The 27,250-nt window shown below is 51.6% G+C and overlaps 1 protein-coding gene across 1 annotated transcript; it reads left to right on the forward strand.

Moving 5' to 3' along the window:
- Positions 1-27,250, forward strand: PLD6 (phospholipase D family member 6). The gene is made up of 2 exons (XM_075318389.1): positions 1-447; positions 26,248-27,250. Exons 1-2 carry the CDS (start codon positions 51-53, stop codon positions 26,496-26,498), a joined length of 648 nt encoding a protein of 215 aa, XP_075174504.1. The 5' UTR covers positions 1-50; the 3' UTR covers positions 26,499-27,250.

Raw genomic sequence — 27,250 nt, forward strand, 5'->3', positions numbered from 1 at the left:
GCCCCTGAGGCATCATTTCCCGCCGTTTGTCGGCCCCGCCCCCAGCTGTCATGGTCCCCGCGGTGTCATGGAGGCGGCTCGGTGCGGCCGCGGTGGCCGTGGCGCTGAGTCTGGAGCTCGTCTACCGCTTCATGAGGCGGAGGCGGCGGCCGGTGCGGGAGGTGCTGTTCTTCCCGGCACCTCTCTTGTGTTCGGAGCCGCTGCTGAGCCCCGAGAAGCAGTGCGCCTGCCCGTTACCTCACCGCACGGACGGCCCCATGTCACAGCTGCTGCGGCGGCTCCTCGGGGCGCGGCGCTCGCTGGAGGTCTGCATCTTCACCTTCTCCAGCCCCCCGCTGGCCCGGGCCGTGCTGCTGCTCCATGGCCGCGGGGTGCGGGTGCGAGTCATCACCGACAGCGACTACATGGCGGCGGCGGGATCCCAGATAGGCGAACTGAGGAAGGCGGGTAAGATGGCGGCGGAGAGGAGGGCAGGGGAGGTGTGTGTGAGGGGGATGGGGGTAAGAGTGTGGAGGGGTGTGTGTGAGGGGGATGGGGGTAAGAGTGGGGAGGGGTGTGTGTGAGGGGGATGGGGGTAAGTGTGGGGAGGGGGGGTGTAAGAGGGCAGGGGAGAAGGTGTGAGGGGGATGGGGGTAAGAGGGCAGGGGAGAAGGTGTGAGGTGGATGGGGGTAGGAGCTGTGCGCGAGAGGGGTGTGTGTGTGTGTGTGTGTGCGCGCGCAGGGAATAGGGTGTGTATGGGGGATAGGGTGTGTGAGTGGCATGGTTGATGGGGAGGGTGTGTGTGTATGGGGGGTAGGGTGTGTGAGTGGCATGGTTGATGGGGAGGGTGTGTGTGTATGGGGGGTAGGGTGTGTGAGTGGCATGGTTGATGGGGAGGGTGTGTGTGTATGGGGGGGAGGGTGTGTGTATGGGGGTTAGGGGAGGTGTGTGAGTGGCATGGGGGATGGGGAGGGTGTGTGTATGGCATTGGGGGGTAGGGTGTGAGGGGGTAGACGAGGGGTCTGTCACTCAGCTGGGTGTATGGGCCACATATAGAAAAAAAAATATAGAGGCCGCATTCTTTACAGGACAAAGTGACATTTTTAATGATTCCATAGTTTTTTTTTCTATACACTTTTGGATCACTTTTTTAACATTTCTTTTCTTGTTTATTATAACAATCCTGTGCTTTTTTGTTTAGTTAAGTTTCTATATAAAAAAGCAATTTTAATGGCAAAAAAAAAATTTAGGCTTTATTTAGATTTTTTTTTTTAAAATTTTATTACTTTTATTATTATTTATTACTTGTAATATTGTTTCACAATTAGCAGCATATAGTAATCTTAGCCATCATCTTGTAATGTTCCCCATCTGTGTGCCCTATAGTGTTGTGCCCATCCTTGTAGTGTTGTGCCCATCCTTGTAGTGTTGTGCCCATCCTTGTAGTGTTGTGCCCATCCTTGTAGTGTTGTGCCCATCCTTGTAGTGTTGTGCCCATCCTTGTAGTGTTGTGCCCATCCTTGTAGTGTTGTGCCCATCCTTGTAGTGTTGTGCCCATCCTTTACGCAAAAAAAAATAATTCTCACCTATCCTCCGTTCCAAGGCTACATGTCCATGATTAGTGTTAGCAGTGTTTTGGAGGCAGCATGTTTCAGCTGTGACCAAAACACTGATGTACAGTACATGCACAGTGAATGGAATTTCTAGAAATCCCATGTCCACTGTGCGTGTGCGGCCCGCAGCAAACACTGACCTGCGGTGTGGCTGTTAGAGGCTGCAGCAGGTCAGTTATTTGCTGCGGAGCCGCATGTGTCCTCCCAAGGGAGAACGCAGCGAGAAGACCGCAGCCCCCCGAGCCCTGATTGCGGGCATGGGCCGCTGCGGCCTCCTGTGGAGGAGACTTGCAGCCCCGCAGGTCTCAGGACCCGCCGCGTCCATGACACAGCTGGTCCTGATCGTGGGCACATACCTTACCTGCCTGTTGCGGCCCGTGACGATCGCAGCCCTATGTTGGGGGTCGGCGCCGGCAGGACTTTACTACAGTTGACTCATTTGCGGTAACGCGCAGAGGAGCGGTCTGTGCTGTACCAAGGGCAGCCACCCGCCAATCAGATGCAAGGAGGTGACGTCATAGAGCGACATCACCTCCTTGCATCTGATAGGCGGGCAGCAGCCATTGGTATAGTGCAGAGAGCTCCTCTGCGCATTACCGCAAATGCGTCAACTATAGTAAAGTCCTGCTGGTGCCGTCCCCAGCATAGGGCCGCAATAGTCACAGGGTCTGTGAGCCGCAACAAGCAGCCTCAGCGGCTCGCGGGCAACATGTTTGAGACCTCTGGGGTAGAGAATGTTTGTGTGTGAGGGGAATGGAATGGAGGGGAGGGCAGGGGAGATGGTGTGTGAGAGGGATGGGTGGTTAGTGGTGTATGAGGGGGATGGTGGGGAGTAAGAGGCCTTAAGAGAAGGGGTGTGTGTGTGTGTGTGTGTGTGTGTGTAATGGGAGGTAAAAGAGCAGGGGAGAAGGTGTGTGGGGGGTTGGGGGTGTGTTGGGGCGAGCGATAGAGAGTAAGAGAGGGTAAGGGGGAGAGATGAGTGGGATGGGATAAAGAGGGGGTTTGTGTGAGTAATGGTGGGGTAAGAGGAGGGGTGTAAGGATGTGAGGGGGATGGGCAGCAGAAATTTTGGGGGGTCGAGTAGTATGGTGGTATTGGACATAAGGGGGAAGACTGGGGGGGGCGATGACTGCTGGGACTGGACATATAAAGGGGGATGATGAATGGAGGGATATGATATTAGGGGGTGATGACTAGGGGGGATGAGACATAAAAAGGGGATCATGAAGGAAGGACTGGACATATAAAGAAGGGACGATGACTGGGGGACAGAACATACAAAGGGATGACGATAGTGGGGGATGGGACATATACAGGGGGAACGGGACATATAAAGGGGGGACAATGACTGCTGGGACGGGACATAAAGGGGGAATGATTAATGGAGGGATATCATATTAGGGGGTGATGACGAGGGGGGGGGAATGAGACCTTGAAAGGGGATCATGATGGAAGGATGGGACATATAAAGAAGGGATGATTACTGGGGGACGGGACACATAATGGGGGGATGGGACATATAAATGGGGAACGATGACTGGAGGAACGGGAAATATGGGGGAAATGTTATATACAAAGGAGAGCGATGAGACCTAAAGAGGGTATGACGATAATGGGGGGACGGGACATATAAAAGGGCGGAGGATGGGACATATAAGGGGGACGATGACTGGGGGTATGGGACGTATTAACCCCTTCACCCCTTGGTGACTTTCCGTTTTTCATTTTCGTTTTGTCCTTCCTCTCCGAGAGCCGTAACCTTATTTTTCCGTCAATATTGCCATATGAGGGCTTTTTGTTGTTGGGACGAGTTGTACTTTTGAATGAAAACATTAGTTTTACCGTATAGTGTACTGGAAAATGGGGGGAAAATTCCAAGTGCGGTGAAATTGCAAAAAAAAAAGTGCAATTGCACAATTGTTTTTGGAGTCTTTTATTTACCACGTCCACTACATGGTAAAGCTGATGTGTCGGTGTGACGCCTCACTTCGGTACAAGTTGGTAGACACCAAACATGTAAAATTTTTACTTTTATCTAAGTGGTGAAAAAAATTCAGACGTTTGTCCAAAAAAAGAATAGCGCTTTTGTCACCGTTTTCCGAGACCCGTAGCGTTTTCATTTTTCGGGATCTTGGGATCAGTGACAGCTTATTTTTTTTGTGTTTTGAGCTGGTGTTTGTAATTGTACCATTTTTTGGATAGATATATTTTGATCGCCTGTTATTGCATTTTTAAAAAAATGTTGCGACGACCAAAAAACTCAATTTTGGCATTTTTTTTTCGCTGCGTACCAATCAGATTAATTGATTTTTATATTTTGATAGATTAAGCATTTCTGAACACGGCGATACCAAATATGTGAGGGTTTTTTTTTTAACTTTTCAATGGGGCGAAAGGGGAATGATATGAAATTTTAGGTTTTTTTTTTTTTCATATTTTAATTTATTAATTAATACAAGTATGTCCTTGGTCATTAAGGGGTGACGGTGGTGGGGAGGGACATATAAGGGGGCAATGATGGTGGGGTGGGGCATATATAAGGGAGGCAATGGTGGGATGGGACATATATAAGCAGGATGATGACTGGGGGATGGGTCATTAAGGGGGGACCATGACGTTGGAATGGGACATATAAGGGGGGCGATGATGGTGGAATTGGACATATAAAGGGGGACAATGATAAGGTGGATGGGACATAAAAAGGACAATGATTGGGGGATGGGACATTAAGAGTGGGACGATGACAGCGGGATGGACATTTGGGTGGGACGATGACTGGATAAGGGACATAAACGAGGCGATGATGGGGGATAGGACATATAAGGGGGGGGTCGATGATGGGGGGGGGGAATGGAACATATAAGGGTGGACGATGTTGGGAGATGGAACATATAAAGGGGGGGGCCATGAATGGTGGGACATTACATATAGAGGGGGATGGGGCATATGATGGGGGGAAGTTGGTGGATGAAACATAAAGGGGGGGGAACGATGACATGAGGATGGGACATGAAGGAGGGACGGGACATATAAAGGGGGATGATGATAGAGAATGGACATATAAAGGGGGGCCCATGATGGGTGATGGGACATATAAAGGGGGGGTGGGACATATAAAGGGAGGCTGATGACTGGGGATGGGGCATATAAAGGGGAGAATGATGACGGGGATGGGACATACAGTATAAAGGAGGGATGATGACTGGGGTCGGGGACATATAAAGAGGGGGATAAAGTATATACAGAGTGATGGGGTATGACAATGGGGGGACAGGAGATATAAAAGGGGAAGATGGCGGGGAGGGTTGGCCATATAAGGGGGGGGACAGCGGTACATATAATGGCGAAATAATGACTGTGGGGATAGGACATATATGAAGATTGCTGAGGAGTCCTAGTACCTGGGGTCCCTTAGATAAAATGATTAGATGTAGGGACCCCCAGCACATCCCAAAGCCCGGTCCCCTCCTGTCTGGCTTCGTTCATACAATGGTTTGTCTTCAAAATCTTGGTGGTGTAATATCTATTATATAAGGCTGGGGCCACACGGGCACTACTGCGATCCCCTTGCATGAGACTCGGCTCGTGCTGGCAGTACAGCAGAGCCGAGTCTCATGCTTGTGTCCTTGCAACTGAGGTCCGTTGGTGCGAGCAGACCTCAGCTGCGGGGGGCGGGCCGGCACTCAGGAGGGGAGGGAGGGATTTCTCTCCCTCTCTCCTGCGTAGTCAGCTATAGCCATTCTCGCATTGCACTGGCAGTACACCGGTGTACCGCGAGTGCAGTGCGATTTTTCTCTCGCCCCATTCACTTGAATGGGTGCGAGAGAAAGAGTCTCGGATTACAATCGCAGCATGCTGCGATTGTTTTCTCAGTCCGATTAGGGCTGAGAAAATAATCGCCCATGTGTGCTGACACACAGGCTAGAATTGGTCCGAGGGGAATGCGATGTTTTATCGCACTCCACTCGCACCGATTTTCTCGCCGTGTGGCTTAGCCCTAACTGTTATAATTCTGTTTAGTTGTTTGGTGATGGGCTGGATCTGTAGCTTGTGCTGGTAATGTTTTTTTTTTTGTTTTTTTTTCGTTTTTTATTGAATAATGTACATTGTGTTTAAATGCAGATTATTTTTTTTATTTGGCTTACATTGACATTTACTTATCATTTGCACCAAAAAATACCATATAAAACATCCCTGAGCTCTCCTGATTCTGCCGCTCTTCTCCATTCTGCGTCGCTCCGTTGCAGAGATGTTCACAGCTGTTTCTTATGAAGCGCAGTATGTGCAATTTCTGCTCTGCCGTCCAGCCAAGTGTTTTTTTTTCAGAGTCTTTCAGCAACTGAGAATTTGTCCAAGAGATGGATAAGCTCTTTCAATTCCAGAAAAAAAATAAATTGGAGTATTTCTGCAAAAAACAAAACAGAAAAGCCACCGAATCCAGAGAGCTCAAAGATGTTTACAAGGTATTGAACGCAATATTTTTTGAGCAAGTCACAGACGTTCAGCAGCACTGAGGTTTATCTCAGATATATGGCCCATCTTGAATATAATAACTATAAATGCATACAGTCGCACACTGAAAAAGCCAAAAATGTCCAAGGGAAAATATGGCACTGCAAAAGAGAGATATTTAGTTTTATGTATTGGCCAATGCATGTAAGCCCGGAAACCAACGGCAAGGTATATCTCTGTAATCCGGGAACCTAACTTAAATGCCACTATCTAGGTTAAAAACATCCGTATCTGGGCAAAATGCCACTATTTGGACTACAAACCTCCATGTATGGGCAGCTAGGCTCCTGCTACAATGGTTATGAACACAGCCAGGTATTAGGGCGGAGTGCTCAGTCGGAAAAAGACTCACTAGAAATATAAAAAAACTGACCCCCACATCCAACATTTTGCCCAGATACGGATGTTTTTAACCTAGATAGTGGCATTTAAGTTAGGTTCCCGGATTATAGAGATATACCTTGCCGTTGGTCTCCGGGCTTACATGCATTGGCCAATACATAAACTAAATCGCTCTCTTTCTTTGTCGCTCTATTGGGAGACCCAGACAATTGGGTGTATAGCTACTGCCTCCGGAGGCCACACAAAGTACTACACTTAAAAGTGTAAGGCCCCTCCCCTACTGCCTATACACCCCCCGTGGGATCACGGGCTCCTCAGTTTTCATGCTTTGTGCGAAGGAGGCTAACATCCACGCATAGCTCCACTGTTTAGTCAGCAGCAGCTGCTGACTTTGTCGGATGGAAGAAAAGAGGGCCATACTAGGGCCCCCAGCATGCTCCCTTCTCACCCCACTTTTGTTGGCGGTGTTTGTTAAGGTTGAGGTACCCATTGCGGGTACGGAGGCTGGAGCCGACATGCTGCTTTCCTTCCCCATCCCCTTAGGGCTCTGGGTGAAGTGGGATCCTATCGGTCTCCAAGCACAGGAGACCGTGCTCCGTCCACAGCCCCTGGGAATCTGCTGGACATGGAGCTGAGTATCGTCAGGGACAGGGCCCTGCTACATTAAGGTACTCTGGGTCCCCGTACAGATCGCACACACACACACACCAGCATTGCTGGGTGTGTTAGTGCGCCGGGGACAGCAGCGCGGCGCGCTGGTGCTTTACTCACTGCAGCTTTGCTGAGTGAGTTTCTGTATTAGGAACTGCCGCGCCGGCCGCGGCTGGCGGTTTTTTACACTGCGGCGCGGCTGGGACTTGTGGTGCGCCGGGGACTTCCGCGCTGGCCGTGCTTATACGACGGCCGCGCTTAGAAATCGAGTCCCCGGCTTTTGCGGCCTAGTTCCGTTTCGTTCCCGCCCCCAGGCCTGCCAGTCAGGGGAAGGGCGGGACGCTGGTCAGAACGTCAGCGCCGAGGGCTGGAGTCTGCTTAGCATACTCCAACCCCCCTCACTAGGCACAGTGGGACGCTAGTTTCCCGCACTTTGTCTGGGGCACGCCCACGGCCCGCCCCTCTTCACAGGACGCCGGCAGCCATTCCTGTTTGCAGTCTGAGTGGAGAAGGGACACGAGCTCTGGGAGACCCAGGCACGGGATTCTGGCGATCACACACCCGCTTTTCAGCGGGCGGTAAGCAGCCCTCGAGGGCTCACCCCACTAGTGCCGCAGTGTTCATTTGTACTTTATGCTTGTCTGCTATACATTGCACTGTACGGTCGCTATTCTTGGCTATATACCCTCCTAGATTGCTAGACAACAGCATGTCGTCCGCAAAAAGCAAGGGGGCCAAGACACAGGCTTTCTATGCTACTTGTACCGCATGTGAGGCTGTTCTACCGGCAGGTGCCACTGACCCCCATTGTGTGCAATGTTCGACCTCTGTAGCACTTGCTCAGCCGGGGTCTCTGCTAGAGGTGGCCCAAGGAGAACCACCTGTGAACACTGTCCAGGTGACAGGGACGGAGTTTGCAGTTTTTGCTGATAGGTTGTCGGTGACTATGACAAAAATCCTTGAGACTTTGCAGTCCAGACCGGTAACTCAGACCATGGGCACTGTCGATTCAATGCTCCCTGGCCCCCCTCTTTTGGAACACATCCATGCTCCGGGGGGGTCCCATGCATCCCGGGGTGATGGCTCTGACACGGACGACAGTCCCAGACAGCCTAAGCGAGCTCGCTATGAGCGACCCTCGACTTCATCACACTGGTCAGGGTCCCAGCAGGAAGGCTCTCTGTTTGATGAGACAGAGGTTGCTGATCAGGATTCTGATCCTGAGACCGCTCTCAATCTGGATACACCTGATGGGGACGCAATGGTGAATGATCTCATAGCGTCCATCAATAAAATGTTGGATATTTCTCCCACAGCTCCTCCAGTGGAGGAGTCAGCTTCACAGCAGGAGAAATTCCATTTCAGGTATCCCAAGCGTAAATGGAGTACTTTTCTGGACCATTCTGTCTTTAGAGAGTCAGTCCAGAAACACCACGCTTATCCAGATAAGCGTTTCTCCAAACGTCTTAAGGATACACGTTATCCCTTTCCCCCTGACGTGGTCAAAGGCTGGACCCAGTGTCCAAAGGTGGATCCCCCAATCTCCAGGCTTGCAGCTAGATCCATAGTTGCAGTGGAAGATGGGGCTTCACTTAAAGATGCCACTGACAGACAGATGGAGCTCTGGTTGAAATCCATCTATGAAGCTATCGGTGCGTCGTTTGCTCCAGCATTCGCAGCCGTATGGGCACTCCAAGCTATTTCAGCTGGTCTGGCGCAGATTGACACTGTCACACGTACATCTGTTCCGCAAGTAGCGTCCTTAACCTCTCAAATGTCTGCATTTGCGTCTTACGCTATTAATGCTGTCCTGGACTCTACGAGCCGTACGGCAGTGGCGTCCGCCAACTCCGTGGTTTTACGCAGAGCATTGTGGTTAAGGGAATGGAAGGCAGATTCTGCTTCCAAGAAGTGCTTAACCAGTTTGCCATTTTCTGGTGACAGACTGTTTGGTGAGCGTTTGGATGAAATCATTAAACAGTCCAAGGGTAAGGATTCATCCTTACCTCAGCCCAGACCAAATAAACCCCAACAGAGGAGGGGACAGTCGAGGTTTCGGTCCTTTCGAGGCTCGGGCAGGTCCCAATTCTCCTCGTCCAAAAGGACTCAAAAGGATCAGAGGAGCTCAGATTCTTGGCGGGCTCAGTCACGCCCAAAGAAAGCAGCCGGAGGAACCGCTACCAAAGCGGCTTCCTCATGACTTTCGGCCTCCTCTCTCCGCATCCTCGGTCGGTGGCAGGCTCTCCCGCTTTGGCGACATTTGGCTGCCACATGTCAAGGACCGTTGGGTGAGAGACATTCTGTCTCACGGGTACAGGATAGAGTTCAGTTCTCGTCCTCCAACCCGATTCTTCAGAACTTCTCCGCCTCCCGGCCGAGCCAATGCTCTTCTGCAGGCGGTGTGCTCTTTAAAGGCAGAAGGAGTGGTGATCCCTGTTCCTCTTCAGGATCAAGGTCACGGTTTTTACTCCAATTTGTTTGTGGTGCCAAAAAAGGACGGATCTTTCCGTCCTGTTCTGGACCTAAAACTGCTCAACAAGCATGTGAAAACCAGGCGGTTCCGGATGGAATCCCTCCGCTCCGTCATCGCCTCAATGTCTCAAGGAGATTTCCTAGCATCAATAGACATCAAAGATGCTTATCTCCACGTGCCGATTGCTCCAGAGCACCAGCGTTTTCTACGCTTTGTTATAGGAGACGAACACCTTCAGTTCGTAGCCCTGCCTTTCGGTCTGGCGACAGCCCCAAGGGTCTTCACCAAGGTCATGGCAGCAGTAGTAGCAGTCCTGCACTCTCAGGGTCACTCTGTGATCCCTTACTTGGACGATCTACTTGTCAAGGCACCCTCTCAAGAGGCATGCCAACACAGCCTGAACGTTGCGCTGGAGATTCTCCAGAGTTTCGGGTGGATCATCAACTTTTCAAAGTCAAATCTGACCCCAACCCAATCGATAACATACCTTGGCATGGAGTTTCATACTCTTTCAGCGATAGTGATGCTTCCGCTGGACAAACAGCGTTCACTACAGATAGGGGTGCAATCTCTCCTTCAGGGCCAGTCGCATCCCTTGAGACGCCTCATGCACTTCTTGGGGAAGATGGTAGCAGCAATGGAGGCAGTCCCTTTCGCGCAGTTTCATCTGCGTCCATTACAATGGGACATTCTCCGCCAATGGGACGGGAAGTCGACGTCCCTAGACAGGAACGTCTCCCTTTCTCAGGCGGCCAAGGATTCTCTTCAGTGGTGGCTTCTTCCCACCTCATTGTCAATAGGAAAGTCTTTCCTACCCCCATCCTGGGCGGTGGTCACAACGGACGCGAGTCTGTCAGGGTGGGGAGCAGTTTTTCTCCACCACAGGGCTCAAGGTACGTGGACTCAGCAAGAGTCCACCCTTCAGATCAATGTTCTGGAAATCAGAGCAGTGTATCTTGCCCTACAAGCCTTCCAGCAGTGGCTAGAAGGCAAGCAGATCCGAATTCAGTCGGACAACTCCACAGCGGTGGCATACATCAACCACCAAGGAGGGACACGCAGTCGGCAAGCCTTCCAGGAAGTCCGGCGGATTCTGACGTGGGTGGAAGACACGGCATCCACCATATCCGCAGTTCACATCCCGGGCGTAGAAAACTGGGAAGCAGACTTCCTCAGTCGCCAGGGTATGGACGCAGGGGAATGGTCTCTTCACCCGGACGTGTTTCAGGAAATTTGTCGCCGCTGGGGGAAGCCGGATGTCGACCTAATGGCGTCCCGGCACAACAACAAGGTCCCGGCCTTCATGGCACGGTCTCACGATCTCAGAGCTCTGGCGGCGGACGCCTTAGTTCAAGATTGGTCGCAGTTCCGGCTGCCTTATGTGTTCCCACCTCTGGCGATGTTGCCCAGAGTGCTACGCAAGATCAGGTCCGACTGCCGCCGCGCCATCCTCGTCGCTCCAGACTGGCCAAGGAGGTCGTGGTACCCGGATCTGTGGCATCTCACGGTAGGACAGCCGTGGGCAATACCAGACCGGCCAGACTTGCTATCTCAAGGGCCGTTTTTCCATCAGAATTCTGCGGCCCTGAGCCTGACTGTGTGGCCATTGAGTCCTGGATCCTAGCGTCTTCAGGATTATCTCAAGAGGTCATTGCCACCATGAGACAGGCTAGGAAACTATCCTCTGCCAAGATCTACCACAGGACGTGGAAGATATTCTTAGCTTGGTGCTCTGCTCAGGAAGTTTCTCCCTGGCCATTTGCCTTGCCTACTTTTCTTTCCTTCCTGCAATCCGGGTTGGAAAAAGGTCTGTCGCTCGGCTCCCTTAACCCCTTAACGACCGCGGGCCGTAAAATTACGTCCTAAATGACATAATCTTACTGCCCGCGGTCCTCCGGCGGCAGCATGCCGCGATCGGCACACATCTCAGCTGATTTTCACAGCTGAGATGTGTGCCTGCTAGGCACGAGCAGAATCGTTATCTGCTCGTGCCGATTAACCCCTTATATGGCGCTGTCAATACATGACAGCGCCATTATAAGCGCAATCGCGGTAAAGTTTTTACTTACCGCCGAAACCGGAAGTCACGTGACGCGATCACGTGACTCCCGATAGTTGTCATGGTAGTACAGGGTCATGTGATGACTCCTGTACTACACATGAATTGGTTTCACTTTCGCTGTGCCCGGGGCACAGCAAAAGAGAAAGACAGCGTATCTGCTGTTTACAGCCTTCCAGCTGTGATCAGCAGATACTGCAGAGCGATCGGAATGCTGATCGCAATAGCCCCCTAGGGGGACTAGTAAAATAAAAAAAAAAGTAAAAAAATAAGTTTTAAAAAATTAAAAAAAAAACAAAAAAACCTAAAAGTTCAAATCACCCCCCATTCGCCCCATTGAAAATTAAAGGGTTAAAAAAATAAAAAATATACACACATTTGGTATCGCCGCGTTCAGAAACGCCCGATCTATCAAAATATAAAATCAATTAATCTGATCAGTAAACGGCGTAGCGGCAAAAAAATTCCAAACGCCAAAACGACGTTTTTTTGTCGCCACAACTTTTGCGCAAAATGCAATAAGAGGCGATCAAAACGTAGCATCTGCGCAAAAATGGTACCGTTAAAAACGTCAGCTCGAGACGCAAAAAATAAGCCGTCATTGAGCCTAAGATCCCGAAAAATGAGAACGCTACGGGTCACGGAATATGGCGTAAAACGTGCGCCACTTTTTTCGGACAAACTTCCGATTTTTTTTAACCCCTTATATAAAAGTAAATCTATACATGTTTGGTGTCTACGAACTCGCACTGACCTGAGGCATCACACCCACACATCAGTTTTACCATATAGTGAACACAGTGAATAAAATATCTCAAAAACCATAGTGTTATCGCACTTTTTTTGCAATTTTTCAGCATTTGGAATTTTTTTGCCATTTTCTAGTACACAATATGGTAAAACTGATGGTTTCATTTAAAAGTACAGCTCGTTCCGCAAAAAATGAGCCCTCACATGACCATATTGACTGAAAAATAAAAAAGTTACGTCTCATAAAAAGAATGGCGAAAAAAAAAAACGGAAAGCGAAAAATCGGCCGGTCGTGAAAGGGTTAAGGGACAAGTCTCTGCGCTATCTGTATTTTTTCAGAAGCGCCTAGCACGACTTCCTCAGGTACGCACGTTCCTGCAAGGGGTTTGTCATATCGTCCCTCCTTACAAGCGGCCGTTAGAGCCCTGGGATCTGAACAGGGTTCTAATTGCTCTCCAGAAGCTGCCTTTCGAGCCTTTGAGGGATGTTTCCCTGTCTCGCCTTTCACAGAAAGTGGCCTTTCTAGTAGCGGTCACGTCTCTTCGGAGAGTGTCCGAGCTAGCAGCGCTGTCATGCAAATCTCCCTTCCTGGTGTTTCACCAGGACAAGGTGGTTCTGCGCCCGATTCCGGAGTTTCTCCCTAAGGTGGTATCCCCCTTTCATCTCAATCAGGATATCTCCTTACCTTCTTTGTGTCCTCGTCCAGTTCATCAATGTGAAAAGGATTTGCATTTGTTGGATCTGGTGAGAGCACTCAGAATCTACATTTCCCGCACGGCACCTCTGCGCCGCTCGGATGCACTCTTTGTCCTTGTCGCCGGCCAGCGTAAAGGGTCGCAAGCTTCCAAATCCACCCTGGCTCGGTGGATCAAGGAACCAATTCTTGAAGGCTACCGTTCTGCGGGGCTTCCGGTTCCCTCAGGGCTGAAGGCCCATTCTACCAGAGCCGTGGGTGCGTCCTGGGCATTACGGCACCAGGCTACGGCTCAGCAAGTGTGCCAGGCGGCTACCTGGTCGAGTCTGCACACTTTTACCAAGCATTATCAGGTGCATACCTATGCTTCGGCGGACGCCAGCCTAGGTAGACAAGTCCTTCAGGCGGCGATTGCTCACCTGTAGAAAAGGGCCGTTTTTATGGCCCTATCACGAGGTATTATTTCTTCGGCGCTCCATTGGGAGACCCAGACGATTGGGGTGTATAGCACTGCCCTCCGGAGGCCACACAAAGCAATTACACTAAAAAGTGTAAGGCCCCTCCCCTTCTGGCTATACACCCCCAGTGGGATCACTGGCTCACCAGTTTTCTGCTTTGTGCGAAGGAGGCCAGACATCCATGCATAAGCTCCACTGTTTAGTCAGCAGCAGCTGCTGTCTATATCGGATGGAAGAAAAGAGGGCCCATACTAGGGCCCCCAGCATGCTCCCTTCTCACCCCACTTGCGGTTTGTAAGGTTGAGGTACCTATTGCTGGTACGGAGGCTGGAGCCCACATGCTGTTTTCCTTCCCCATCCCCCTGAGGGGCTCTGAGGAAGTGGGATCTTTCCGGCCACCAAGCCCTGAGGCCGGGCTCCATCCACAGACCCATAGAACCTGCTGGATGTGGAGCGGGAGTGCCGTTCAGGGACAAGGCCCTGCAACTTTCAGGTACTCTGTGTCCCCGTATGGCAGGCCACGCACACTCCAGGTTTGCTGGGTGTGCTAGTGCGCCGGGGACTGTAGCGCTGTGCGCTGGGCTTATAGTCCCTGCAGATTACTGGGGGACTTTACGTGTGGGGACCGCCGCGCCGACCGCCCCTGGAGCGGCGGCGCAGCTGCGACTTGTAGTGCGCCGGGGACGCGCCGACCGCGCTTTTACGGCGGCGGCGCTTCTAACTTTAGTCCCCGGCTTTTGCGGCCTAGCGCCGCTTCGTTCCCGCCCCCACCCTGTCACTCAGGGAAAGGGAGAGACGCTGTTCTATAGCAGCGCCGAGGGCTGGAGCCTTATTTGCATTCTCCAGCCCCCTTCACTAGACACAGTGGGCGCCGGGTTCCCGCTCTTGTCTCGGGCACGCCCTCGGCCCGCCCCTCTCCTCTGGACGCCGGCAGCCATTCCGGCACGCAGAGCGGGAAAACGGAGACAAGCGCTGAGCTGCCAGCACAGGATTCCGGCGCCACACACCCGCTTTTGTGCGGGCGGTAAGCGGCAACTAAAGTGCTGACCCACTAATGCCGAAGTGTCCTGTTGTACTTTTGTACGGTCGCTATTCAGGATGCAGACCTAGAAACAGCAGCAAAAGATCAGGGGTGCTAAAGCACAGACTCTATATGCTGCTTGTCTTGCATGTGCTGCAGTGTCATGTGTCCTTTATGCTTGTATGCTTTACATTGCACTGTAAGGGCTATTCTTGGCTGTCTACCCGCCTAGATGGCTAGACAGCGGCAGCAAACAGCAATGGTGCTAAGGCACAAGCTTTCAATGCTGCTTGGATTGCATGTACTGCAGAGTTTATTTTCATGCTTGTACATTCACTGCATGTCGCTATTCTTGGCTAATGCTCCTTGATGACTAGACAACAGCAGCAGAAAAGCAAGGGTGCTAAGGCACAAGCTTTCAATGCTGCTTGGATTGCATGTGCTGCAGTGGTTATTTTCATGCTTGTATGCTATACATTCACTGTATGTCGCTTTTCTTCAGCGCTCTATTGGGAGACCCAGACGATTGGGGTATAGCTACTGCCCTCTGGAGGCCACACAAAGCACTACATTAAAAGTGCAAGGCCCCTCCCACTCTGGCTATACCCCCCCGTGGTATCACGGGTTCTCCAGTTTTAGCTTTGTGTGCGAAGGAGGTCAGACATTCCATGCATAGCTCCACAGATTTTAGTCAGCAGTAGCTGCTGACTATGTCGGATGGAAGAAAAGAGGACACATATAGTGTCCCCAGCATGCTCCCTTCTCACCCCTGGATGGTGTTGTAAGGTTGAGGTACCTATTGCTGGTACAGGGCTGGAGCCTGACATGCTGTTTTCCTTCCACATCCCCTGGTAGGGCTCTGTGGAAGTGGGATCCTGCCGGCCTCTCAGCTCTGATGCCGGGCTCCATCCACAGACCCATTAGAACCTGATGGATTCGGAGCAGGAGTACGATCAGGGACAGGCCCTGCATCATACAGGTACTCTGTGTCCCCGGCAGGCACAGACACACTCCGGGCTGGCTGGGTGTTGTAGTGCGCCGGGGACCGCAACGTGGAGTTGGTGTCCCTACAGATTACTGGGGGACTTTTTTGTGTATGGGAACGCAGCGCCGACCCCCTCTGGACCGGGCGGCGCTGCTGTGACTTGTGGTGCGCCGGGGATCCGCCGTCCGCGCTTTTACGGCGGCGGCGGTTATAAATTTAGTCCCCGGCTTTTTGGGCCTAGGACGCCGGCAGCTCCGATTCGTTCCCGCCCCCACCCTGTCATTCAGGGTAGGGGAGAGACGCTGTTCGCTAGCAGCGACGAGGGCTGGAGCCTGATTTACATGCTCCAGCCCTCTCACTTGGCACAGAGGGAAGCAGGCTTCCCGCTCTTGGCCAGGAACGCCCAGGGCCCGCCCCCCTTCCTCTCTCGAGACGCCGGCAGCCATTACATGCATGCCTGGCTGGAGGAAGGACGCAAGGCTCTGGGAGACCTGGACTAGGGGCTATCTGGCGACCACACACCCGCTTTTTAAGCGGGCGGTAAGCGATTTTTCTGTGCTGGTCCCTCTAGTGCCTCACTGTGTATCAGTGTACTGGGTACAGATATATAGATATTGTATTTCTTGCACTGTGAGGTGCGCTTCTGGCTGCATATCCCAGATCGCTCTGTGGAAGCAGCAACATGTCATCCTCAAAACGCAAGGCGGCCAAGGCAAAAAGGGCTGTGTATACTGCGTGTGCTGCATGTGGGGCTAATCTACCAGCAGGCTCTGATGACCCCCATTGTGTGCAATGCTCCGACCCGGTGCTGCTTCGCCAGCCGGAGTCAGGAGAGGTAGCGACCCAGGCTGAGACGCTTGTAAGTTCTGCCCCGGTGACAGGGACAGACTTTGCAGTTTTTGCTGATAGTATGTCTGTCTCTATGGCAAAAATACTTGAAACCTTGCAATCTATGCATGGGGCTCAGTCTCTGGGCACGGCGAGGCCTCTGTCCTCTGGTCCCCCTTACTTGGAATGTATCCAGCCCACAGGGGGGTCCCCGGCTTCACAGGCCGAGGATTATGACTCAGATGATGGCCCCAGCCACCCTAAGCGAGCTCGCTGGGAAAGACCCTCGACGTCTTCACACTGCTCAGGGTCTCAGCACAATCAGTCTCCCTGTGATGTGTCTGATGAGAGTGATCAGGAATCCACTCCTGGAACCCCTCTCAACCTGGATACCCCGGATGGGGATGCCATGGTGAACGACCTTATCTCAGCCATCAATAGGCTGTTGGATATTTCTCCCCCAGCCCCTTCAGCAGAAGAGGCGGCTGCGGAGCAGGAGAAGTTTCGTTTCCTTTATCCCAAGCGTAAATTGAGTGCTTTGTTAGATCACTCTGACTTCAGAGAATCAATCCAGAAGCACGACGCTCACCCAGAAAGGCGTTTCTCTAAACGATCTAAAGATACGCGTTTCCCTTTCCCCCCTGAGGTGGTCAAGCGCTGGACACAGTGTCCAAAGGTAGACCCCCCGATTTCCAAACTTGCAGCTAGATCCATAGTTGCAGTGGAGGATGGCGCTTCACTTAAAGATGCCAATGACAGACAGATGGACCTTTGGTTAAAATCTGTCTATGAAGCTATCGGCGCGTCGTTTGCTCCGGCATTCGCAGCCGTATGGGCACTCCAGGCTATTTCAGCTGGCTTAGCAAAAGTGGATGCTATCATGCATCCAGCAGTGCCGCAAGTGGCGCACCTTACCACGCAGATGTCGGCGTTTGCGTCTTACGCTATCAATGCGGTCCTAGAATCTACCAGTCGCACCTCAATGGCGTCCGCCAATTCGGTAGTTTTGCGCAGAGCCTTGTGGTTAAAGGACTGGAAAGCAGATGCTGGTTCCAAAAAATGTTTAACCAGTTTGCCTTTGTCTAGAGATAGACTGTTTGGCGAGCCATTGGCTGACATCATTAAGCAGTCCAAGGGTAAAGACTCCTCTTTACCACAACCCAGAACATCCAAACCTCAGCAGAAAAAGTGGCAGCAGAGGTTTCAGTCCTTTCGAGGTTCGGGCAAGACACCATTTACCTCGTCCAAAGGGACTCAGAGGACGCAAAGAAACTCAGATTCGTGGCGGACTCACACACGCCCCAAGAAAGCAAATGGAGGTACCGCTTCCAAAGCGGCTACTTCATGACTTCCAGCCCCCCCCCCCCGCATCGCCGGTCGGGGGCAGGCTCTCCCGCTTTTCCGGCATTTGGATGTCACAGGTCAAAGACCGGTGGGTGACGGACATTTTGTCTCGCGGGTACAGAATCGAGTTCAATTCTCGTCCTCCAGCTCGGTTCTTCAGAACCTCCCCACATCCAGACCGAGCAGATGCTCTGCTGCAGGCGGTGGATTCCCTAAAAGCGGAAGGAGTGGTGATCCCAGTCCCTCCTCAGGAACAAGGCCAAGGGTTTTACTCCAATCTCTTTGTGGTTCCAAAAAAGGACGGCTCGTTCCGTCCTGTTCTGGACCTAAAACGGCTCAACAAACATGTGCACGCCAGGAGGTTCCGGATGGAAACCCTCCGCTCTGTCATTGCCTCAATGTCCAGAGGAGACTTCCTTGCCTCAATAGACATCAAAGATGCTTATCTCCACGTGCCAATTGCTACAGAACATCAACGTTTTCTACGTTTTGTGATAGGAGACGACCATTTTCAGTTCGTAGCTCTGCCATTTGGTCTGGCGACAGCCCCACGGGTCTTCACCAAGGTCATGGCGGCGGTGGTAGCAGTCTTGCACTCTCAGGGACACTCGGTGATCCCTTACCTAGACGACTTATTGGTCAAAGCTCCCTCTCAGGAGGCATGTCAGCACAGCCTGAATGCTACGCTGGAGACTCTACAGTCTTTCGGATGGATCATCAACTTTCCAAAGTCGATCCTATCACCGACTCAGTCACTAACGTATCTTGGCATGGAGTTTCATACTCTAGCAGCGATAGTGAAGCTGCCGCTGAACAAGCAGCGGTCACTACAGACAGGGGTGCAATCTCTCCTGCAGGGCCAGTTTCATCCCTTGCGGCGTCTCATGCATTTCCTAGGGAAGATGGTGGCAGCCATGGAAGCAGTTCCCTTTGCGCAGTTTCATCTGCGCCCACTTCAATGGGACATTCTCCGCCAATGGGACGGGAAGTCAACGTCCCTGGACAGGAAAGTCTCGCTTTCCCAGACGGCCAAGGACTCTCTACAATGGTGGCTCCTTCCCACCTCATTATCTCAGGGAAGATCCTTCCTGCCCCCATCCTGGGCAGTAGTTACGACAGATGCGAGTCTGTCGGGATGGGGAGCAGTGTTTCTCCACCACAGGGCTCAGGGGACGTGGACTCCGCAGGAGTCCACCCTTCAGATCAATGTTCTGGAAATCAGAGCAGTGTATCTTGCCCTACTAGCCTTCCAGCAGTGGCTGGAAGGAAAGCAGATCCGAATCCAATCGGACAACTCCACAGCGGTGGCATACATCAACCACCAAGGAGGGACGCGCAGTCGGCAAGCCTTCCAAAAAGTCCGGCGCATTCTAATGTGGGTGGAGGACAGAGCATCCACCATATCCGCGGTTCACATCCCAGGCGTAGAAAACTGGGAAGCAGACTTCCTCAGTCGCCAGGGCATGGACGCAGGGGAATGGTCCCTTCACCCGGACGTGTTTCAGGAAATCTGTCGCCGCTGGGGAGTGCCGGACGTCGACCTAATGGCATCCCGGCACAACAACAAGGTCCCGGCATTCATGGCGAGGTCGCGCGATCAAAGAGCTCTGGCGGCAGACGCCTTGGTTCAAGATTGGTCGCAGTTTCAGCTCCCTTACGTGTTTCCGCCTCTGGCGCTCTTGCCCAGAGTGCTACGCAAGATCAGATCCGAGTGCAGCCGCATCATACTCGTCGCTCCAAACTGGCCGAGGAGGTCGTGGTATCCGGATCTGTGGCATCTCACGATCGGTCGACCGTGGTCACTGCCAGACCGACCAGACTTACTGTCCCAAGGGCCGTTTTTCCATCAGAATTCTGCGGCCCTGAACCTGACTGTGTGGCCATTGAGTCCTGGATCCTAGCATCTGCAGGATTATCTCAAGGAGTGATTGCCACAATGAGACAAGCTAGAAAGTCGAATTCTGCTAAGATCTACCACAGAACGTGGAAGATTTTCTTATCCTGGTGCTCGGCCCAGGGAGTGTCTCCCTGGCCATTTGCATTACCCAAGTTTCTTTCCTTCCTGCAATCGGGGTTAGAAAAGGGCTTGTCGCTCAGCTCCCTTAAAGGGCAAGTTTCGGCACTATCCGTGTTTTTTCAGAAGCGTCTAGCACGTCTTCCTAAGGTGCGCACGTTCCTGCAGGGGGTCTGTCATATTGTGCCCCCGTACAAGCGACCGTTAGATCCATGGGATCTGAACAGGGTACTAGTTGCTCTCCAGAAGCCGCCCTTCGAGCCTCTGAAGGAAGTTTCCTTTTCTCGGCTGTCGCAGAAAGTGGCGTTTCTTGTTGCCATCACATCGCTTCGGCGAGTGTCTGAGCTGGCAGCTCTGTCATCCAAGGCTCCCTTCCTGGTGTTCCACCAGGACAAGGTTGTGCTGCGCCCCATTCCGGAGTTTCTTCCTAAGGTCGTATCCTCTTTTCATCTTAATCAGGATATTTCCTTGCCTTCTTTTTGCCCTCATCCGGTTCACCGGTATGAAAAGGACTTACGTTTGCTAGATCTGGTGAGAGCACTCAGAATCTACATTTCCCGCACGGCGCCCATACGCCGTTCCGATGCACTTTTTGTCCTTGTCGCTGGTCCGCGCAAGGGGTTGCAGGCTTCTAAAGCCACCCTGGCTCGATGGATCAAAGAACCAATTCTAGAGGCCTACCGTTCTGCGGGGCTTCCGGTTCCTTCAGGGCTAAAAGCCCACTCAACCAGAGCCGTGGGTGCGTCCTGGGCATTACGTCACCAGGCTTCGGCTCAACAGGTGTGCCAGGCAGCTACCTGGTCCAGTCTGCACACTTTCACCAAGCATTATCAGGTGCATACCTATGCTTCGGCGGATGCCAGCTTAGGTAGAAGAGTCCTGCAGGCGGCAGTGACACCCCCATAGGGGAGGGCTGTTTTGCAGCTCTAACATGAGGTATTTATTTACCCACCCAGGGACAGCTTTTGGACGTCCCAATCGTCTGGGTCTCCCAATAGAGCGCTGAAGAAGAAGGGAATTTTGTTACTTACCGTAAATTCCTTTTCTTCTAGCTCTTATTGGGAGACCCAGCACCCGCCCTGTTGTCCTTCGGGATGTTTTTTTGTTGTTTGCGGGTACACATGTTGTTCATGTTGAACGGTTTTTCAGTTCTCCGATGTTATTCGGAGTTAATTTGTTTAAACCAGTTATTGGCTTCCTCCTTCTTGCTTTGGCACTAAAACTGGAGAACCCGTGATACCACGGGGGGGTATAGCCAGAGTGGGAGGGGCCTTGCACTTTTAATGTAGTGCTTTGTGTGGCCTCCAGAGGGCAGTAGCTATACCCCAATCGTCTGGGTCTCCCAATAAGAGCTAGAAGAAAAGGAATTTACGGTAAGTAACAAAATTCCCTTCTTCTTGGCTAATGCTCCTGAATAACTAGACAACGGCAGCAGAAAAGCAAAGGTGCCAAGGCACAGGCTTTCTATGCTCCTTGTACTGCATGTGCTGAAGTGTTTATTGTACTTCATGCTTGTATGCCATACATTGCACTGTACGGTCGCTATTCTTGGCTAATGCTCCTAGATGGCTAGACAGCAACAGTGAAAGAAAAAAAAAAAAAACAGCATAGGTGCCAAGGCACAGGCTTTCTATGCTGCTTGTACTGCATGCGATACTGTTCCAGGACCCCCAGTGTGTGCAATTACTCAACGGGGTCTCTGCTACAGGTGGCCAAAAGAACCACCTGTGATCCCTGTCCAGGGACAGGGACGGAGTTGCAGTTTCCGCTGATATATTGTCTGTGACTATGACTAACATCTTACAGACTTTGCAGTCCAGACAGACCTTGGGCAATGTTGATTCAATGCCCCTGGCCACCCTGATTTCGAAACAAATCATGGCTCCAGGAGGGTCCCATGCATCCCAGGGTGCAGGCTCTGACACGGACGACAGTCCCAGACGGCCTAAGCGAGCTCCCTAAGAACGGCCCTCGACTTCATCACAGTACTCTCTGTATGATGATGCAGACGTAGCTGTTCAGGACTCTGATCCTGAGACCGCTCTCAATCCGGATACACCGGATGGTGACGCTATAGTGAATAATCTTATAGCGTCCATCAATGGAAGGTTGGGTATTTCTCCCTCAACTCCTCCAGTGGAGGGGTCAGCTTCACAGCAGAAGAAATCCCTATTTCGGTATCTCAAGCGTATATTGAGTACTTTTCTGGTCACTCTGACTCCAGAGAAGCAGTCCAGGAACACCACGCTTATCCCGATAAGCGTTTTCTCCAACCGTATTGAGGATACGCGTTGTCTCTTCCCCCCTGACGTGCTCAAGTGCTCCAAGGGTGGATCCCCCAATCTCCAGGCTTGCGGCTAGATCTATAGTTGCAGTGGAAGATGGGACTTCACTTAAAGATGCCATTGACAGACAGATAGCCCTCTGGTTGCAATCTGTCTATGAAGCTATCGGCGGGTCGGTTGCCCCGGCATTCGCAGCCATAGAGGCACTCCAAGCTATTTCAGCTAGTATTGCGCAGAGGGACGCGGTCACATGTACATCTTGGCCGCAGTAGCGTCCTTCACCTCGCAATGTCGGCATTGCGACTCAAGCTGTTTATGCTGTCCTGGACTCTACGAGCCGTACGTCAGTGGCGTCCGCCAACTCCGTGTTGTTACGCTCCTAGTGTTAAGGGATTGGAGCAGATGCTGTTTCCACAAAAGTGCTTAACCAGATTGCCTTTATCTGGTGACAGACTGTTTCGTGAGCGGTTGGATTAAATCATTCAACTGTCCAAGGGTACGGATTCTTCCTTACCCCAGCTATCAAACAAGACCCATCAGGAGAAGGGACAGTCGAGGTTTCGGTCCTTCCCAGGCTCGGGCACGTCCCAATTGCCCTCGTCCAACAGGACTCAAAAGGCTCAGAGGGGCGCAGGTTCCTGGCGGGCTCAATCGCGCCCGGAGAAGGCAGCCGGAGGAACCGCTACCAAGGCGGTTTCCTCATGACTTTCAGCCCTCTCTCTCCGCGTCCGCGGTCGGTGGCAGACTCCCCCGCTTTAGCGACATTTAACTGCCACAGGTCAATGGCCGGTGGGTGAGAGACAGTTTGTCGCAAAAACTTCCTCACCGGCCGAGCCGAGGCTCTTCTGCAGGCAGTAGGAGTCGTAATCCCGGTTCCTCCTCAGGAACAAGAGACACTTTTTACTCCGATCTGGTCGGGGTGACAAAATAGGACGACTCCTTCCGTTCCGTTCTGGACCTTAAACTGCTCAACAAGCACGTGAAAACCAGGCGGTTCCGGATGGAATCCCTCCGCTCCGTCATTGCCTCAATGTCTCAAGGAGATTTCCTAGCATCAATAGACATCAGGATGTTTATCTCCACGTGCCGATTGCTCCAGAGCACCGGCGTTTGCTACGATTCGTTATTGAAGACGAGCATCTTCGGTTCGTAGCCCTACCCTTCGGTCTGGCGACAGCCCCACGGGTTTTCACCAAGTTCATGGCAGCAGTGGGACCACTCCCGCACTCTCAGGGTCACCCTGTGATCCCTTACTTAGACCATCTACCTGTCAAGGCACTCTTTTAAGAGGCATGCCAACACAGCCTGAACATGGCGCTGGAGACTTCCCAGAGTTTCGGGTGGGTCCTCAACTTTTCAAAGTTAAACCCAATCGCTGGCATATCTTAGCTTGGGGTTTCACACTCTCTCAGCGATGGTGAAGCTTCCACTGGACAAACAGCGGTCACTACAGACGGGGGTGCAGTCTCTCCTTCAAGGAGACACCTCATCCAGAGGCAGTCCCTTTCACGCAGTTTCATCTGCGTCCACTTCAATAGAACATTCTTCGCTAATGGGAGGGGAAGTCGATGTCCCTACACAGGAACGTCCCCCTTTCTCAGACGTTCAAGGACTCTCTTCAGAGGAGTCCACTCTTCAGATCAATTGTCTGGAGCTCTGGGCAGTGTATATTGCCCTGCAAGACTTCCTGCAGTGGCTGGAAGGCAAACAGATCCGAATTCAGTCAGACAATCCACAGCGGTGGCATACATCAACCACCAAGGCGGACTATGCAGTCGGCGAGCCTCCCAGGAAGTCCGCCGGATTCTGCTAGGGGTGGAAGACAGAGCATACACCATATCCGCAGTTCACATCCCGGGCGTAGAAAACTGGGAAGCAGACTTCCTCAGTCACCAGGGCGTGGACGCAGGAGAATGGTCTCTGCACCCGGACGGGTTTCACGAATCGGCACAACAGCAAGGTCCCGGTTTTCATGACGATCAAAGAGCTCTGGCGACAGGCATCTCACGGTCGGTCAACCGTGGGCACTACCAGACCGGCCAGACTTACTGTCCCAAGGGCCGTTTTTCCATCTGAATTCTACGGCCCTGAACCTACTGTGTGGCCATTGCGTCCTAGTTCCTAGTGTCCTCAGGATTATCCCAAGGGGTCGTTGCCACCATGAGACAGGCTATGACGCCCACGTCTGCTAAGATCTACCACGGAAGTGGAAGATTTTCTTTTACTGGTGCTCTGTACAAGGAGTGTCCCCCTGGCCATTGGCATTGCCTACTTTTCTTTCCTTCCTGCAATCTGGGTTGGAAAAGGGCTTGTCGCTCGGCTCCCTTAAAGGGCAAGTCTCGGCGCTATTGGTGTTTTTTCAGAAGCGTCTAGCACGACGTCCGCAGGTACGCACGTTCCTGCAGGGGGTTTGTCATATCGTCCCCCCGTACGAGCGGCCGTTAGATCCATGGGATCTGAACAGGGTACTAGTTGCTCTCCAGAAGCCGCCTTTCGAGTCTCTGACGGATGTTTCACTCTCTCGACTATCACGGAAAGTGGCCTTCCTGGTAGCGATCACGTCTCTTCGGAGAGTGTCTGAGCTAGCAGCGCTGTCATCCAAGGCTCCCTTCCTGGTGGTCCACCAGGACAAGGTAGTGCTGCGCCCCATTCAGGAGTTTCTCCCTAAGGTAGTATCCTCGTTTCATATTAATCAGGATATCTCCTTACCTTCCTTTTGTCCTCATCCGGTTCACCGGTATGAAAAGGATTTACATTTGTTAGATCCGGTGAGAGCACTCAGAATCTACATTTCCCGCACGGCGCCCCTGCGCCGCTCTGATGCACTCTTTGTCCTTGTCGCTGGTAAGCGCAAAGGGTCGCAGGCTTCCAAAGCCACCCTGGCTCGATGGATCAAAGAACCAATTCTTGAAGCCTACCGTTCTGCTGGGCTTCCGGTTCCATCAGGGCTGAAGGCCCATTCTACCAGAGCCGTGGGTGCGTCCTGGGCATTACGACACCAGGCTACGGCTCAACAGGTGTGCCAGGCAGCCACCTGGTCGAGTCTGCACACTTTCACCAAACATTATCAGGTGCATACCTATGCTTCGGCGGACGCCAGCCTAGGTAGAAGAGTCCTGCAGGCGGCAGTTGCCTCCCCGTAGGGGAGGGCTGTCTTTGCAGCTCTAACATGAGGTATTTCTTTACCCACCCAGGGACAGCTTTTGGACGTCCCAATCGTCTGGGTCTCCCAATGGAGCGCCGAAGAAGAAGGGAATTTTGTTACTTACCGTAAATTCCTTTTCTTCTAGCTCCTATTGGGAGACCCAGCACCCGCCCTGTTGTCCTTCGGGATTTTTGGTTGTTTTTCGGGTACACATGTTCATGTTGAATGGTTTTCAGTTCTCCGACGTATCTTCGGAGTGAATTTGTTTAAACCAGTTATTGGCTTTCCTCCTTCTTGCTTTTGCACTAAAACTGGTGAGCCAGTGATCCCACTGGGGGTGTATAGCCAGAAGGGGAGGGGCCTTACACTTTTTAGTGTAATTGCTTTGTGTGGCCTCCGGAGGGCAGTGCTATACACCCCAATCGTCTGGGTCTCCCAATAGGAGCTAGAAGAAAAGGAATTTACGGTAAGTAACAAAATTCCCTTCTTTACCCACCCAGGGATTGCTTTTGGACATCCCAATTGTCTGGGTCTCCCAATAGAGCGACAAAGAAGAAGGGAATTTTGTTTACTTACCGTAAATTCCTTTTCTTCTAGCTCTAATTGGGAGACCCAGCACCCGCCCCTGTTTTTTTGTATACACATGTTGTTCATGTTGAATGGTTTCAGTTCTCCGATATTCCTTCGGATTGAATTTGCTTAAACCAGTTTATTGGCTTTCCTCCTTCTTGCTTTTGCACTAAAACTGAGGAGCCCGTGATCCCACGGGGGGTGTATAGGCAGTAGGGGAGGGGCCTTACACTTTTAAGTGTAATACTTTGTGTGGCCTCCGGAGGCAGTAGCTATACACCCAATTGTCTGGGTCTCCCAATTAGAGCTAGAAGAAAAGGAATTTACGGTAAGTAAACAAAATTCCCTTCTTTGCAGTAATGCAGTGCCATATTTTCCCTTGTACATTTTTGGCTTTTAGTATGCGACTGTATGCATTTATAGTTACTATGTTTTTTCAGTTAGCACCTGTTCACATTTGTTGGATGTGCGGGTCATTTTTTTTGATATTTCATCTTGAATACAATGTCCTTTGCTTCTGCAGGTGTTGAGGTTCGTCACAATCAGCACTCCGGCTTCATGCACCACAAATTTGCGGTATTGGACCAGAGGATTGTCATGACTGGCTCCATGAACTGGACTATGCAGGCGATACAGACGAACCAAGAAAACCTCCTCATCACAGACGACAGCGCATGCGTCAGGGCCTACCTGGAGGAGTTTGAGCGTCTCTGGGAGGAGTACAACCCCACCAGCTACTGTTTCTTTCCAAAGAAAGCCGAGGAGGGACCTTAAGATCTCATTGCTGTGCTCACCCCGCTGCCTGACATGGGTGTTTTTAGGAGGCTTGTTGCTTCCTTGTTTTTTGTTTTTTTTTTCCATATTTTTTTATTTTACCACAGTTAAATCTTACTGTACAGAAGTTGGATCAGGGATGGAGGAAGCTGTGTGATCACCAGGATAATATGCACTGTTACCTGCAGGGCTCATGGTGATCTAATCCAGTAGGTACCAAGTATATCGATGGTATGAGATATCATCTATAGCAGTCATGGCGAACCTTTTACAGGCCGAGTGCCCAAACTGTAGCCCTAAATCCATTTTTTTTCCTGAAGTGCCAACCAATCCTATTATGTAAATAATTGATTGTAACCTTATCTTTGCTGTCTTCTCTTCTCTTCAGCAGGGGGCATCATGCTCATGCTTACCACACATTGAAGCTCAGCCACTGCCACCGCCCTTTCCAGACACAGCAGTTGGATTGATATTTCTGTAAAAAATTGCAGCATATGAGACAGAGATTTTAGCATGGAATGCAATCAGATTTCACCCTGTAATGCACATCTACATTTCAAAGTCTGAACATCTTGAAATCTAATAAAGATGTACGAGTTGCTCCCCTCCCCATCATTGTGGAGTTCTGTCCCCCTTCCTGGGCCACTTCCTGGTAAACATGTCCCCCATCCTGATATATATTTCCTACATTCTAGTATATTTGTCCACATCATGGCCCCATCCTGGTAAATGTACCCCATCCCAGCATATTC

The sequence above is a fragment of the Anomaloglossus baeobatrachus genome, chromosome 7, assembly GCF_048569485.1.
Source record: "Anomaloglossus baeobatrachus isolate aAnoBae1 chromosome 7, aAnoBae1.hap1, whole genome shotgun sequence".
NCBI lineage: Eukaryota > Metazoa > Chordata > Amphibia > Anura > Aromobatidae > Anomaloglossus > Anomaloglossus baeobatrachus.

What these genes read in the sequence shown, in the direction of transcription:
- PLD6 (XM_075318389.1), top strand. Translation starts at nt 51, where the DNA reads ATGGTCCCCGCGGTGTCATGGAGGCGGCTCGGTGCGGCCGCGGTGGCC. An exon ending in AGGCGAACTGAGGAAGGCGG is followed by an intron (nt 448 to 26,247) that starts GTAAGATGGCGG and finishes TTGCTTCTGCAG; the next exon opens with GTGTTGAGGTTCGTCACAAT.